We start from the raw sequence: 13,321 nt of genomic DNA on the forward strand, positions 1-13,321 counted from the left end.
GTCATAGACAAGGGTGGAGCAGACGTTTTTGTTGACCAGGGTGGAGCAGGCGTGATTTTGGATTAGGGGTTGATCCTGGACAGGGGAAGAGAAGGCATGATTGTTGACCAGGGCAGAGCAGGCATGATCATAGATGGGCGTAGCCGGCATGGTTGTAGACAAGGGTGGAGCAAGCATCTTTGTAGGCCTGGACCTGGCAGGTGTGATTTTGGGCCAGGGGAGCAGGCGTGATGTTGGACCAAAGTGGAGCAGGTGTGATTGCGGACTAGAGCAGGCATGACTGTGGAACAGACCAGAGCATGCATGGTCATGGACCAGGCCAGAGCAGGGGTGATCGTAGATGGGTGGGGGGCATGGTCATTGACAAGGGTGGAGCAGGCGTTTTTGTGGACCAGGGCATAGCAGGCTTGTTTTTGGATCAGGGTTGATCATGGACCAGGGCACAGAATGATTGTAGACCAGGGCAGAGCAGGCATGATAAAGGACAAGGGCGGAGCAGGTGTATTGTGGACAAGGGTGGGCAGGCGTGATCAAGGACCAGGGCAGAGCATGCATGACTGGAAGTGGTCTTGGACCAGGGCAAAACAGGTGTGATTGTGGACCAGGGCGGAGCAGGCGTGATCATGTACCAAGGATTGATTGTGGACCAGGGTTGAACAGGTGATATAGTGGACCAGGCGGGGTAAGCGTGATTGTGGTCCAGGACAGAGCAGGCGTGATCATTGACAAGGGTGGGGCAGGCGCTGCCATTGCCAGAGTACGCTTGACTATAGACCTTGATGTGTCTGGCATCTGTGACAGATAGTAGGACCTGTAGGACCACTGAACCAGGAACCTCAGGGATCACATGTTTTTTGATGAAGAAACGTAACATTCACACAGCAATGCTTTACAGAGCTGCTATCTGCAGCTTTGGCTTGAAATTTTCTTAAATGCCACGCTGGAACCTTTTCAATCAACCACTCTTACATCTCGATTTATCAGCATTCTCTGAAATATTAAACATCTGAGCAAGTGATACACAACATATACAGCCATTAAGCTATTAATAAAATATCTGAATTAACCATTACAGTCCATTAATAAAGACAATGACCTGATCTGACCCTTCATTTATTATGAATGCATTTAAGCAGAAATAAAAGGATCAATAAAGACCTTTTATGGGTTACTGAATGTGTTGGGTATATTGTAAATAAAATCTCAGGCATAAAAGTAGACAAGCCAATAAATTACTCTACACCCCCATCAAATCCTTGAATGTAACTTGAATGTATTGATTATAAAAGACATACAGACAAAATGGAAATGGTCTTTTCTTAGATTATAATTATTAAAGCACTTATATCTTCATTTGTACATCTTAATGAAACAATCTCCACTGATTTACACATAAATCAATACATGCCTGAAAATGCATAAGGGAATACACTGGTTTCTGTTTTTTACACTGACCTGTAATTGTCATGTAAACACACTTAAAATTCTCCTTTCTAGACAACCAAAGACGATCAACCAGGATAATCACCCCAAAAATGTTGAACTTTAAAAGACATTATCAAATAATTATCAAATCAGAAGCTGAAAGGTAAAGCATAACTTTATAGATCTGGTAAAGCTGTTTTCTGAGAAACATGAGAATGAGAACATACAAGCATTTATTTGGCCATTCCACAAAAGAAGAAGTGGGCAACAAAGCACAGAGAAAGCAAATGTTGATTTCTATTCTGTACTAATGACACCGCGTATCAGATTTCAGTAAATGAGAAAGATTCGAGTGAGACACACGATCCCTCATGAATTGGATTCCGTTTCAGTGTATTTTACTGCGTAATGCTCCGGTAATCACATTTGCCCAATTGGACATTAGCTCTGTTTATGAGAAGTGAATATCGATTGAAACCTCACAAGATAACTTCTGTAAATGTATACTGAACCGTCCTATTCTACGTACTATTCCAGTCCATTTTAACCAAAAAGGCTAAATATAACCTTTAAAACCTACCCTGTATCACAAACTTAAATAAATAATCATGCAGACAACACCAGTCCCACATGTTTGAATTAAGTTTTCTTAAAATAAAAATAAAATGTTGTCAATTATGTACAGCAGATTTTTTTTTAAATTGAATGTTAATGTTCATTTAATTTTAAGAAAACTTAATTCAATCACGTGGAATCTGATTGTTTGTGAGTGAACCAGTGTCCACATTATGTTTTTTAGTGTTTAGGAAAAATGGGAAGGCTTTAAGTTAAAGTTTCGCATTTCTCAAACAAAGCTTTAATTATGATATGTTCTGTAATGGAAATCCTTAATGTTTAGTGATCAGTCCTCAAGTTTGATTTTTTTCCCATTTTATCTTTCCTCTTTAAAACCCATCATTTGTATCATTCCTGTTTCTACAAACAGGACAAGTTAGATGCTAAATGTGTAACACTTCAGAGTTAGGCTTAACACACACCATGAATAACAAATTGCAAATCACAATTTTATTCTATATATTTGTAACCTTAACATTATAATGTAAATAAAATTCCTCAATGTATTCTTTGGATGCACCTTACAAGAGTGCTCATGTTGTTCGCATCCAATATAGCTGGAGAGCATCAAGAGGGTGGTTCAGTTTTGGTTGGTTCTGACTCTAATGGGTCCATTCAAAGCCACAAAAAACCAGTACCATGCATTTTTAATCAGGTGGCTTCTGAGGTCGCTTTCTCCATTGAAGGATGTAAATTATGTGCAAGAACTGTGGGCTGAAAAACTGAACCAAAGTGATAGAAAGAAAATGTCATTACCTCACGACAGGAAGGCTGTGATTTTATTACATTGATCTGTAATTCTCATTTCCAATAAGTGATGCGAGACACAGCACCAGAACTCACCGCTCCGAGCAGCCGATGGGGGCTCGTCCTGGATTATCGCTCTTTCTTTTAAAGTGCTGCAAAATGAGTAGAAAATAAATATTTTACATTAACAGAAACCTTGACGATTCTTTGGACTGGACAGCACGACATAATTTCTTTATTGGATCATCTAAACTTAAAGCATGAGTACGTGGACATTGCTGAGTGTTTTGTCTGGGTTTGTGAGTTTATCCTGTGAAGCTGTGCGGAGCTGTGAAGAGTTACAATGCGATGAAGATCAGCGATGCTGCACTCAGGAGAATAACACAACGGTCCACTGCTGCAAACTCCCCCAGCACACTTTCCTGGGCAACCTGGACTGGATCGTCCGGAAGCTTTCGGGTCTCCTGATTCTGCTGCTTCTCTTCTTGGTGGGTTACTTCATTCAGCGGGTCGCGTGTCCGCGTCCCCGTCGCCAAACGACCGAGGAGCCATCCCTCCTGCACGGACATGAATCCCAGGACTCTCTCACGGGAGAATTCAGCTCCCCGGTACTGCAGCTCCCCACATATGAGGAGGTGAAAGATCTGCCCACATATGAGGAGATCATGATGGAGGTAAATGGAAATTATATGGACACAAATACAGGAGCACCGGAGGACAGATGAGAAATCTCCAACACATCTAAAAGAGCCAGAACCTCTCATACACATACGTGCGTGCTGATTTTTGTTTGTGGAGCAGCTAATGTGTTAAATTATTCACTAGCACTTTTAAACAATGACATTTTTCCTTATTGTTTAATAACTACTACTGGACAATTCTGTTGAATGCGCACCAACATAAAATTAATGTTCATATTTATCTGGAATTAAAGCTAATTAGCTGATTGATAGTGCTTTATTATTTCTGCAAAATATGAGCTCCAGCCACTTAAAGTGAAAATTAATCTTCCTACAGTATATTGTATTGCTGGTCAGATTGTGAGTTAAAATGAGGTTTACAGCATCCAATCATTTCCCAAGGAAAAATTGTCAAGGAGAGGATGTTTTTATATTGACGTGTCAGAAAATGTTTCAATGCTGACAGGTTTGTAGGTCTTGAATTTTATCTAGTCATAAAATGATGTTAAATTATATTGTGACATGGAACATTGGTTTATAAGAAGACATGCATTCAACATCATATGAAGCGTTTTTGCACTGTTAAGTTTGTAAATAAGGAAACATTTTAGCACCAAAAAACATGTAAATAACAATACACAACTCACTCTATAAACAGATGCGAAACTCTAAATTATGAAGTTACTGTATTATGTTGTTATTATAACAACCGTTTTGCAAGAGCTATATCTCTTATGAGCTATAATAATTTTGTACCCCAAGATTTGCCACAGCAAGCACCACTCACATGTTTTTCTCACGAGATCTAGTGTTCCATGATTCTCAATAAGAGCGGGATGACTGCAGTGGACAAGAACATAGATTAGATTATTTTTGTTAATAACTTGTGCATTTTTTCGTCTGAAATCATAAGGGTTCTGCAAATTGCTCATCCAAGCTCAACTTTACTACCTTCTGTGCCCTTTTTGGCTTGACCCCTATATTTATAAGTTGTTATTATTATATAATCTGTTATGTATACTGTTTAATAATAAAGGTTGGTGTTGGGTGTTATAATGTTCCCAGTGGTGAATTAACAAAGACATAATCGGACACAAGCTTCTAAAACATGTTATAAACACTATTATTTTTTAAACCGATGTCCACTAGTATAATAATTCCATTGTCTTGAAAATCAGCTATGGTTATGTTATTAAAGGAAGGAGATCCTTAAGATCTAAATTCCTGCCCTATTTCTAGACTACCAGTGTAAGCAAAAGTAATTGAGTCTTTGGTAAATTATTAATTAAAAGAATATTTATCTGGACCTAATATTTTAAATGAATTTTAATCTGGATTTAGAACAGGCCATAGTATGATACCAGCTGCTACGGTAATCACTAATGAGATAATTACAGCTCTTCATAAGAAGCAGCATTGAGAGGCCTTATTTGTCAATTTGACTAAAGCGTCTAACTGGATCGTGCCTAACAGTGAAAGTATAGGTTTGGGTAATCTGGCCTTGAGCTGGTCTAAAAATGATTGGATAGAATTTGGTGTGGTTCTTTAGATAATTAAACTTCATCCTTGTTAACAGTTAAGAAGGGTGTCCCGCAAGGATCTATATTGGCACCACTTCTCTTTTCAATTTTTATGAATGATTTAGGCCAAAGAATAAAATCAGCAGAATTACATATTTATGCAGACAATACAATTATTTATTCAGTCGCATCCCAAGCTAAATAAATCCTTTAGGAACCTTTTGATACCTTTTAGCTCACTTTATTAAAGGACGATAGAATCATTACATGATGAAGTAGTTACATCTTAAAACCATAGACTTCTTTTGGTAACACTTTACAATAAGGTTAATTAGTTAACATTAGTTAACTACATTAATTAACATGAACTATTAATGAACTGCACTTATACAGCATTTATTCATCTTTGTTCATGTTAATTTCAACAATTACTAATACTTTATTAAAATCTTGTTAACGTTAGTTAATGCACTGTGAACTAACATGAAAAACAAATAAAGCTTTATTTCTATTAACTAACATAAACAAACCATGAGCAATACATTTGTTACAGTATGTATTAATCTTTGTTAATGTTAGTTAACTAATTACATTAACTAATGTTAACTAATGAACCTTATCGTAAAGTGTTACCCTTCTTTTTTTACAAACAAAATACAATATTGTTAAGCATTGAATTTTTCTCATCTTGATTAAAATTGAATTAAATAATGTTTTTTTATTATCAATATGCATTCCCATGAAAGGACCCTAATCATGGATTAATCGTTCTTGTAGACCCAACTCGAATAAATAAAGTTAGAGTAAACATGATGCAAGTTTTTTAAAAATGGTTTTTGATTAACTTGTTTCCCACAAAGGTGACATTTCACTAGACATGTAATGTAAAATAAATCTTTAGTTTCCCCAGAGTACATATGTGAAGTTCTAGCTGAAAATACCACACAGATAATTATAGAAGTTTAAATTGGCCACTTTGTAGGTGTAAGCAAAAATTTGCCATTTTGGGTGTGTAAATGAAGGAGTATTTTCGATAAATAACATCACACTCTTATTTCCATCTCATCCAGAAATCAATGAAGTGAATACAGCAAGAATCAGCTGCAGTACATCAGAAAAGATTTAAAAGGACTTAGTGTTGCATTAGAAAAAATACTTGAGATGAAAAAAACAAAACAAAACTGAAACAAACATAAAATCTGCATTTAATAAGCACATACACATCTGATTTCCATTAGAAAAGAATTCATTCTTATTATTCTAGCTATTATACAATGATTTATCACAAAATATTTAAGGTTTTAATAAAAACTGTTGTCTATAAATGACAACTGTATATTATCAGGTGCTGACATATAAATGATTGTTTTACAACAGTGTGCAGCTATTAGTTTGGAGGAGGTTTGCCTGTCCTCAGATCAGTCAGTTTAACACAAATCAGCGTCGGATGGACAAACTGCTTCTGACAGAGGAGTTTGCCGCTTGTTCTCTTTCATTAGCAAACTCCATTTCAATCTTAGCCTGGATCTTCTCCCAGTCCACCTCCACCTAAACACAATGAAGAATACGATTATCTTCAATCCGATCGTTCCAAGTCAAATCATGTCTGTTTCTTAACAAACATCAGAATCATCTGATCATTTCATTCATTATGTAAATGCTATTTTTAAATATTTTTTAGGTATTTGTTATGTCAGTTATCACTAATAAACAAATGAATTAATTTTGTAATATTTATTAATATTACTGGATTAGCTAAGCGCATGGCTACAATGATATGATTGACGCGAGGTCCGGTTGAGGAATTAAAATCCGATCGTGCATTCTGTTATCCTCGACAACACGGAGCGTGTGGCTCATGGCTGCGTAGCAACGGGTGACGCGACCCACGCCACAAAGCGCAACTTCCGCTCCCGAGCACTTTGGAAAGTAATGCTTTGACTTGTTTTAACACGCGTTGTTAGACGCGAAATGTGAATGATCCATTTACATCCATATTATTCTTTTTCTTTCTAAACTGACTGTTTCTTTCGAAATGCAAGCAAATGTATTGTACAATTCGCTTTGTTTACGTTTTTCTTACGTTGATCATATTTCTGCTGCTCTTGTTTTTTATGTGACACATCATCTCATATCAGTGAGATAGCTCATTAACAACAACAGTACATTTAAAACAAAATACATACATTGAGCAGATTCTGTAAGGGGGATGTAAACTTATGAGCTCAACTGTTTGTGCTTTTTGGAGCTTTACCATATCAGTCAAGTGACATGTAAGAAGATAACAAGATGGCATTTTAATATGAAATTGTGTTCAGCTAAAGAAAGTAATGTGACTGTCAAATGCGGTAACCCATACTCAAAATATGAACACGCAAACTATTAGGGCATGACAGCATGAGTAGATAATGGAAGTAATGTCATATTTTACTGAACTATTTCTTTAATTTCATCGTTTTGTCTGATTTGGTGAACTCATGAAACACAATTTTACTTTATTACTTGATGACATCTTTTCACCTACATCAAAATTAAAACTGTGAGTTACAGTCAGTCAATGATGAAAGACATTTTGGGACAGGAAATGTCATTATAGATTGTGTGGAATTACTGATGAAAGCAATAAGATACTTTAGGCTACTCCTCAATGACTGCTACTAACCGTTTTAGAAATTAACATTCAATAATAAATAAATGATAATGAATTGATGATTACATTCAATAATCAGTGTAAATTTGACTTTCACTGTCAAATCCCAATTCATTTTTACATCTCTAAAATATCAAATAATTAAACCATTTCGCTGGAGTAGGAGTGTGATATAGCTCTATAGACGGTTTCAGCAGTAACAAGATAAACATACGGCTTTCATGGAACAAACATAACTTCCATTAAACTTCGCAAAGAATCAATAACAAGAGTCCCTTGAGAGTTTTTTATAATAAGCAAAATAAACAACAAGTAGATTACCATAGTTCATATTTCATAGCTAAAGAGTATATAAAATGACACAGAGTTAACGTTACCGTGTAACATGTGTACTATAATGTATACAATGTTAACTACAAACTGGCTGCCAAACCTCCCTTCACATAGCGTTGATCCATGATTGCCATCTCCCATCGTCTTTAGGAAACCAAACATTTGTTATTTTTTGTTATGTATTTGTTCCAGAGTTCAGTTTAGACACAAACAGAGACCGGAATTAAAGTTCCGACCAGACACATAACCGGCACAACGCACATTCGTCTGATGAAATTGTCTATCATCATCACGGTTGTGATTAGGCCAGAGGCATGAGGCAATCACAGCCATGATGATATACAGCTACTGTATATCACACGACTCCGAGAGCGATATTGGTTTTATACAACAGTTCGACGGCACAAGTTTAAAAAAGAAAATTAGAAAACAACAATGGAGGGATTTTAAAAGCCTCTTTGTTGAGGAACTACTTTCTACCACCACTGACTTAAAGCTCAGGATGACAGGTAACCCTTTCGGCTGTTTGTTTTGAATGTCCTAATAACTCAATAGACAGAAAAGCAGTTTTTTAATAGTACCGTTTCTTGACACAAAGTGTTGTTTTAAGATTAGTTCAGACAAAAAAAATCAACAATCTCGGAAAAAACAGGATGCATTTTCTGTGTATTTTTCGGAATGTCTGTGTGAAAAGGGCTAATGACACATCTCACATGTGGATTACCCTACATTGGCTGACTGTAACTGCAATTATCATTAGTTACATATAATAGCAAATGAGGAGGACACAACCTTATTATCAATCAATATGATGTTTCAACTTAAGTGAGTCACACAAACAGCGCTTGAGCTTCTGTGTACTCAGATCCTCACTCATATACTGGACAGATGTGAATGACTGTACGAGTGCTAAACATTACTCACTCCCTCGCTGTACTGCAGGAATCGTTTGTTGGTTTCTTGTTTGCCGAAGTCTTGCAGGAACTTGTGTCTGTGTGCGAGTACAGTGTCCACATGTGTCTTGTGTTTAACAGCCAGCTCCAGAGCTCTGTAATGAGAAGAGCTCTGTTAACAGAAAAACCCCAGACACTGAGCTCACAACCTCAGGAACACCACGCACCTGTCCCAGTTATACAGGTTAATGTGAATCTGAATGGCATGATATATAAGGTTGGCCTGCAGGAGAGTAGACTCTGCCTCCTGTACGTGACCACTGAAGAGCATCATATGAGCCAGACACGAGTCTTTAGACGGCAGATCCTTTATAAAGTTTATATACTGCACCTTATCAACCTACAACACACAAACAAATACATCATGACTGTGTACTTCATAGAGGTATTTTGTACTGTAGTATATTCAGTCTATATACCTCTCCAATAGCAGCGTAACACACTTCTGCTGTGTTGAGCTCTCGACTGGCCACTGCCATGCCTGCCAAACAAGACCAGAGCCTTTGATCCTGTTCAAAACAATCACATCATTCACTCATGCTCACATTTAGCATATTGTGTTTAGTTGTTGTGTTCATTGTTATCTATTATATAAAAATCTGCCTTAAATTCAGTTGGTTCTAATCTTGTGAATGAAAGCTAAACTTTAATCGTCATTTATTCATTAATAAAAATTCATGATGACATTTCTGTATTGTATTCAAAGCTTCAGTCTCTGTTTATTCTTCATAATACTCATAAAACAACTCGTATGAGCTCTTAAACTGATCAAAAGCCTCATAACAATAACGCATGCATATAAACTCATATGAAACAGGGCCGGAGTGGGACTTATTTTCAGCCCTGGAGTTATATTATTTCACCCCTGACTATATTAAATTAAGCTGCAAGCCAGTGTTAGCATTTTTATGATTTTTACAAAAGTTTAATGCCTTCCCAAAAAATTATTCTTTAAATATATAAACATACAATATATCAAATGAAAGAACAGACGCTCTGCTTTCAATGTTTTATCCTATCCTCATTCCTTCTCTTTATATCACCTCTCAAATATAAGTAGGTTTCTTCAAAAATACCAAATTTTGAGTGAAAAACTGAGATTTGCATTTTTGTAAAGGACTTTTGTTAGAGATCAAAAACTGAGCGAAAATCAAAACAGAGTTTTTTTGTTTTTGAATCATACTTCAGTGTTTTATAAGTTGTGTAAGAGTGCCACCTAGTGGATAATAGCCGAAATATGGATTGCTGTAAAAACTCGTCATTGGCAGGGAAGTGTTTTCTCTTATTTGACAAGATAACTCATTGATGGCAGGGTGGCGCTTTTCCATTGCATAGTACCCCACGGTTTGGTTTGGGTCGTGACGGGTCAGCTCACCTCACTTTGGCGTGGTTAGCTTTTCCGTCGAGTTTGGTATCACTTCACAGTGGGAGGGATTATAGGCGTGTCGTTATATTTGCGCTGCCTGCTGTGACATCATACACGTGAGAGCGTCTTTGTACATTCCCATACATTTATTATTTCTCAGTCTGCCACAAAATTAAAATCGACCACCACAAAGATGTTTGCACATAGTGTTTATCACTACCTCTGTCTCAAATGACAGTTTCTGTAGAAACACCCGTGGCATCAGTCGACACGCTCCGCTGAGCCTCATTAAAGTTGCATTTAAGCATATATGCGGACATGCGCGTCGCGAATTGAAAACTGCAAGTCTGAAAAAACTGTTATGGTGTTCCTCATTCTCAACCTGTGGGTGTTTTTCATCGCTAAAAGGGAGTTTGGGAACTTATAGCAGAGCACAGATGACAACATGTTTGCTCGAGACAGCGCAAGCTAGCACTAAGGTAAAGCTAATCTTTTACATTATAGCAATGACGCTGATCGTGACGATTCTCTCAGACCAATCAGTGATCTACAGTGTCTTCGCGTCACATTTGGTCAGAACCCCAACAGAGGTGGTACGAAAAAAGTACTGGATACTACGTATTCCACCCAATGGAAAAGCTCCCTAAAGTAAGCTGACCTGACCCAAACTAAACCAAACCATGGATGCAATGGAAAAGCGCCATCTGTCTGCAATAGTGCACTGTTCTCTGCAGCTTTGCAATTTATTGTATTTTTCAAACACATAATTTTCAATGCAGTGCAAATAGAGTAGCCTAAACCGTGCAGGTATAACAATAAGGTATTTTAATATTATTCAATTAAACTTATTCAAAAACTACTTAAAGGAAAGAAATGTGTTCATGTTTTCTTCTATATTTCTATTAAAAAAAGGTTTGGAAATTTTCGATACACAAGCAATATTTATAAAGTATGCAGGGAATACAGATAGAAAAATAAAAAATCCTTATCTTAATTATTTATTACTGAGATCATGTATTTTCCAAATAACGTAAGGTAGGCTAAAAAAAGTATATAATAAAATATATAATGGACTTTAAAATGTTAGTTTTACTTAAGAAAACCTCATATTCATGTGAAACTTACTTTTGCATCAAATCGATTTTTGTTACTCTTCCAATAGACGATAATGACGATTCATAGATGATTCATTGTTACATCTGTGACTTACCGGTAGATTTTAAAGAGGACATAACATGAAAATCTGACTTTTTCCATGTTTAAGTGCTATAATTTGGTCCCCAGTGCTTTATCAACCTAGAAAATGTGAATAAGATCAACCCAGTAACTTAGTTTTGGTAAACCATTCTCTGCAAGCATGTGAAAAAATAAGTAATTGAAATCAGACCCCCCTTGTGATGTCAGAAGGTGATAATACCGCCCCTTAATCTGCACTATCCAACCACGGCACTGCCATTTAGTGAAGAGTTAATTTTGCATGTTAAATTACACCTACAAAGCGAAAATTTTAACTTGCTATAATAAATTATCTATATGGTATTTTAAGCTACAACTTCACATACATACTCTGTGGACACAAAATATTTATTTGAACTCTTAAAAAAAGTCTTGTAAAATGTCCACTTAAAAGAATTACGAGTTTTAGATCCTTTTACTTTAGAGGCCATTCGCATCTAGTCACGCACAAGTGACTTAAACTGCAATTCATCGACTGGCCACTAGAGGCTGACTCCAAAAGGTAGGATAGGATAAGGATAAGGATAAGGAAAACTTTATTGTCTGTCACAAGTGACAGAAATTTGTCTTTGACAAGACAGGCTCAAATAACATTAAAACAGTAAAAACATGTTAGTCAATCCTCATAGACCCCATGTTAAAAAGCAGAAATAAATATTTTTACAGCCTGGTGTTTTTGGTCTATATAGCTAATTTTGCTCTTCATGACAACTATGAGGGGTTGAATTGTTTTGTAACTCATCCGTTTAAATTATATTAAACCTTAAAGTTCTGCATAATTATGGGTGTGGCCACATGAGTGATGGGTGAACTGTCTGCCACTGCTGTCACTAGAGTCGAGCTAGGCGGGCGTGGATTCAGCAATGAACCAACCACCTCACCTGTACCCACATCCCACCTTTTGGCCATTTTTAGTTATCTGTGAGTGATGTGTGGTGACGCGCTGCCAAGATGGTGACGGCAGGCTCCACCAACTATTGGCTTCAAACAAAAATTTATTTACATTTCTTCCAAAAAGTTGTTAGGACACAATCAACTTTCGACATAAAGCGGTGGGGACATCTCCTATTTGCAAATTATGCAAGTGGGGCCGCTGTGAGTGCAGGCAGCCTTGGGACAGCAACCTTCAACCCAGTGGCATGACAACACCGGGGTTAAAAACAGACTGGCCCAACGAGAATTTTCCCAGTGCTCCCCTTTAGCCAATCCAGGCCTGATATGGAACATTAAATGTTTAAACTGTAAATAAATGTAAATAAAGTCTGAATAATATTCACAAATTCTTTGGTGTAAAATGTTGTGATCACAAGCACTCAGACTGGCTGTGAATCTGTGAGGTTTCATGTGTGCTATGATGCTGCACTGAGAGTTGATTTACATCCTTTAGACTAACACACAGTACTGCCCTCTACTGAATTAACAACATTATAACATTAACACCAGCAGTAGATAATGAGAGAGAGAAAGAGAGAGAGACCACTGTGATGATAATAAAATCAATGACAGATGTGTGTCAGCTTACTCGGATATCGTCTTCATACACAAACACACAAACAGTATTGACATTCACACACTGACTGACCTTAGCAAAGCGACATAGGCGAAGGGCGTCGTCCCAGCGGGCACTGCCGGTGTACTCGTGCAGTAATGTTGGGTACGGTGACACCCCACTGCACACCAGAGATCCATCTACCCGTCTCACGGTCACCTGAGTACCCACATAACTCAAGATCTGAGGCGGTCGACTGAACTCACTGCACAAATATATACATAGAAATCAAAACCAACGCATACAC

General features: G+C 37.1%; 2 protein-coding genes across 2 annotated transcripts in view; one reads left to right on the forward strand and one right to left on the reverse strand.

Moving 5' to 3' along the window:
• Positions 1 to 2,546: 2,546 nt before the first annotated feature.
• On the forward strand, positions 2,547 to 4,431 carry LOC135770524 (uncharacterized). The gene has a single exon (XM_065280192.2). The coding sequence runs from the start codon at positions 3,048 to 3,050 to the stop codon at positions 3,510 to 3,512; it is 465 nt and encodes a 154-aa protein (XP_065136264.1). The 5' UTR covers positions 2,547 to 3,047; the 3' UTR covers positions 3,513 to 4,431.
• Positions 4,432 to 6,169: 1,738 nt separating this feature from the next.
• ift80 (intraflagellar transport 80 homolog (Chlamydomonas)) overlaps positions 6,170 to 13,321 on the reverse strand; it is a 30,106-nt gene continuing 22,954 nt past the window's right edge. The window contains exons 16-20 of the mRNA XM_065281699.1: positions 13,108 to 13,279; positions 9,343 to 9,432; positions 9,091 to 9,263; positions 8,895 to 9,018; positions 6,170 to 6,535 (exon numbers count right to left, since the gene is read on the reverse strand). Of these exons, the coding sequence (XP_065137771.1) occupies positions 6,425 to 6,535; positions 8,895 to 9,018; positions 9,091 to 9,263; positions 9,343 to 9,432; positions 13,108 to 13,279 (670 nt within the window). The 3' untranslated portion in view covers positions 6,170 to 6,424. The remainder of the gene's footprint in view (positions 6,536 to 8,894; positions 9,019 to 9,090; positions 9,264 to 9,342; positions 9,433 to 13,107; positions 13,280 to 13,321) is intronic.

Source organism: Paramisgurnus dabryanus, chromosome 8 (assembly GCF_030506205.2).
Source record: "Paramisgurnus dabryanus chromosome 8, PD_genome_1.1, whole genome shotgun sequence".
Taxonomy (NCBI): Eukaryota; Metazoa; Chordata; class Actinopteri; order Cypriniformes; family Cobitidae; genus Paramisgurnus; species Paramisgurnus dabryanus.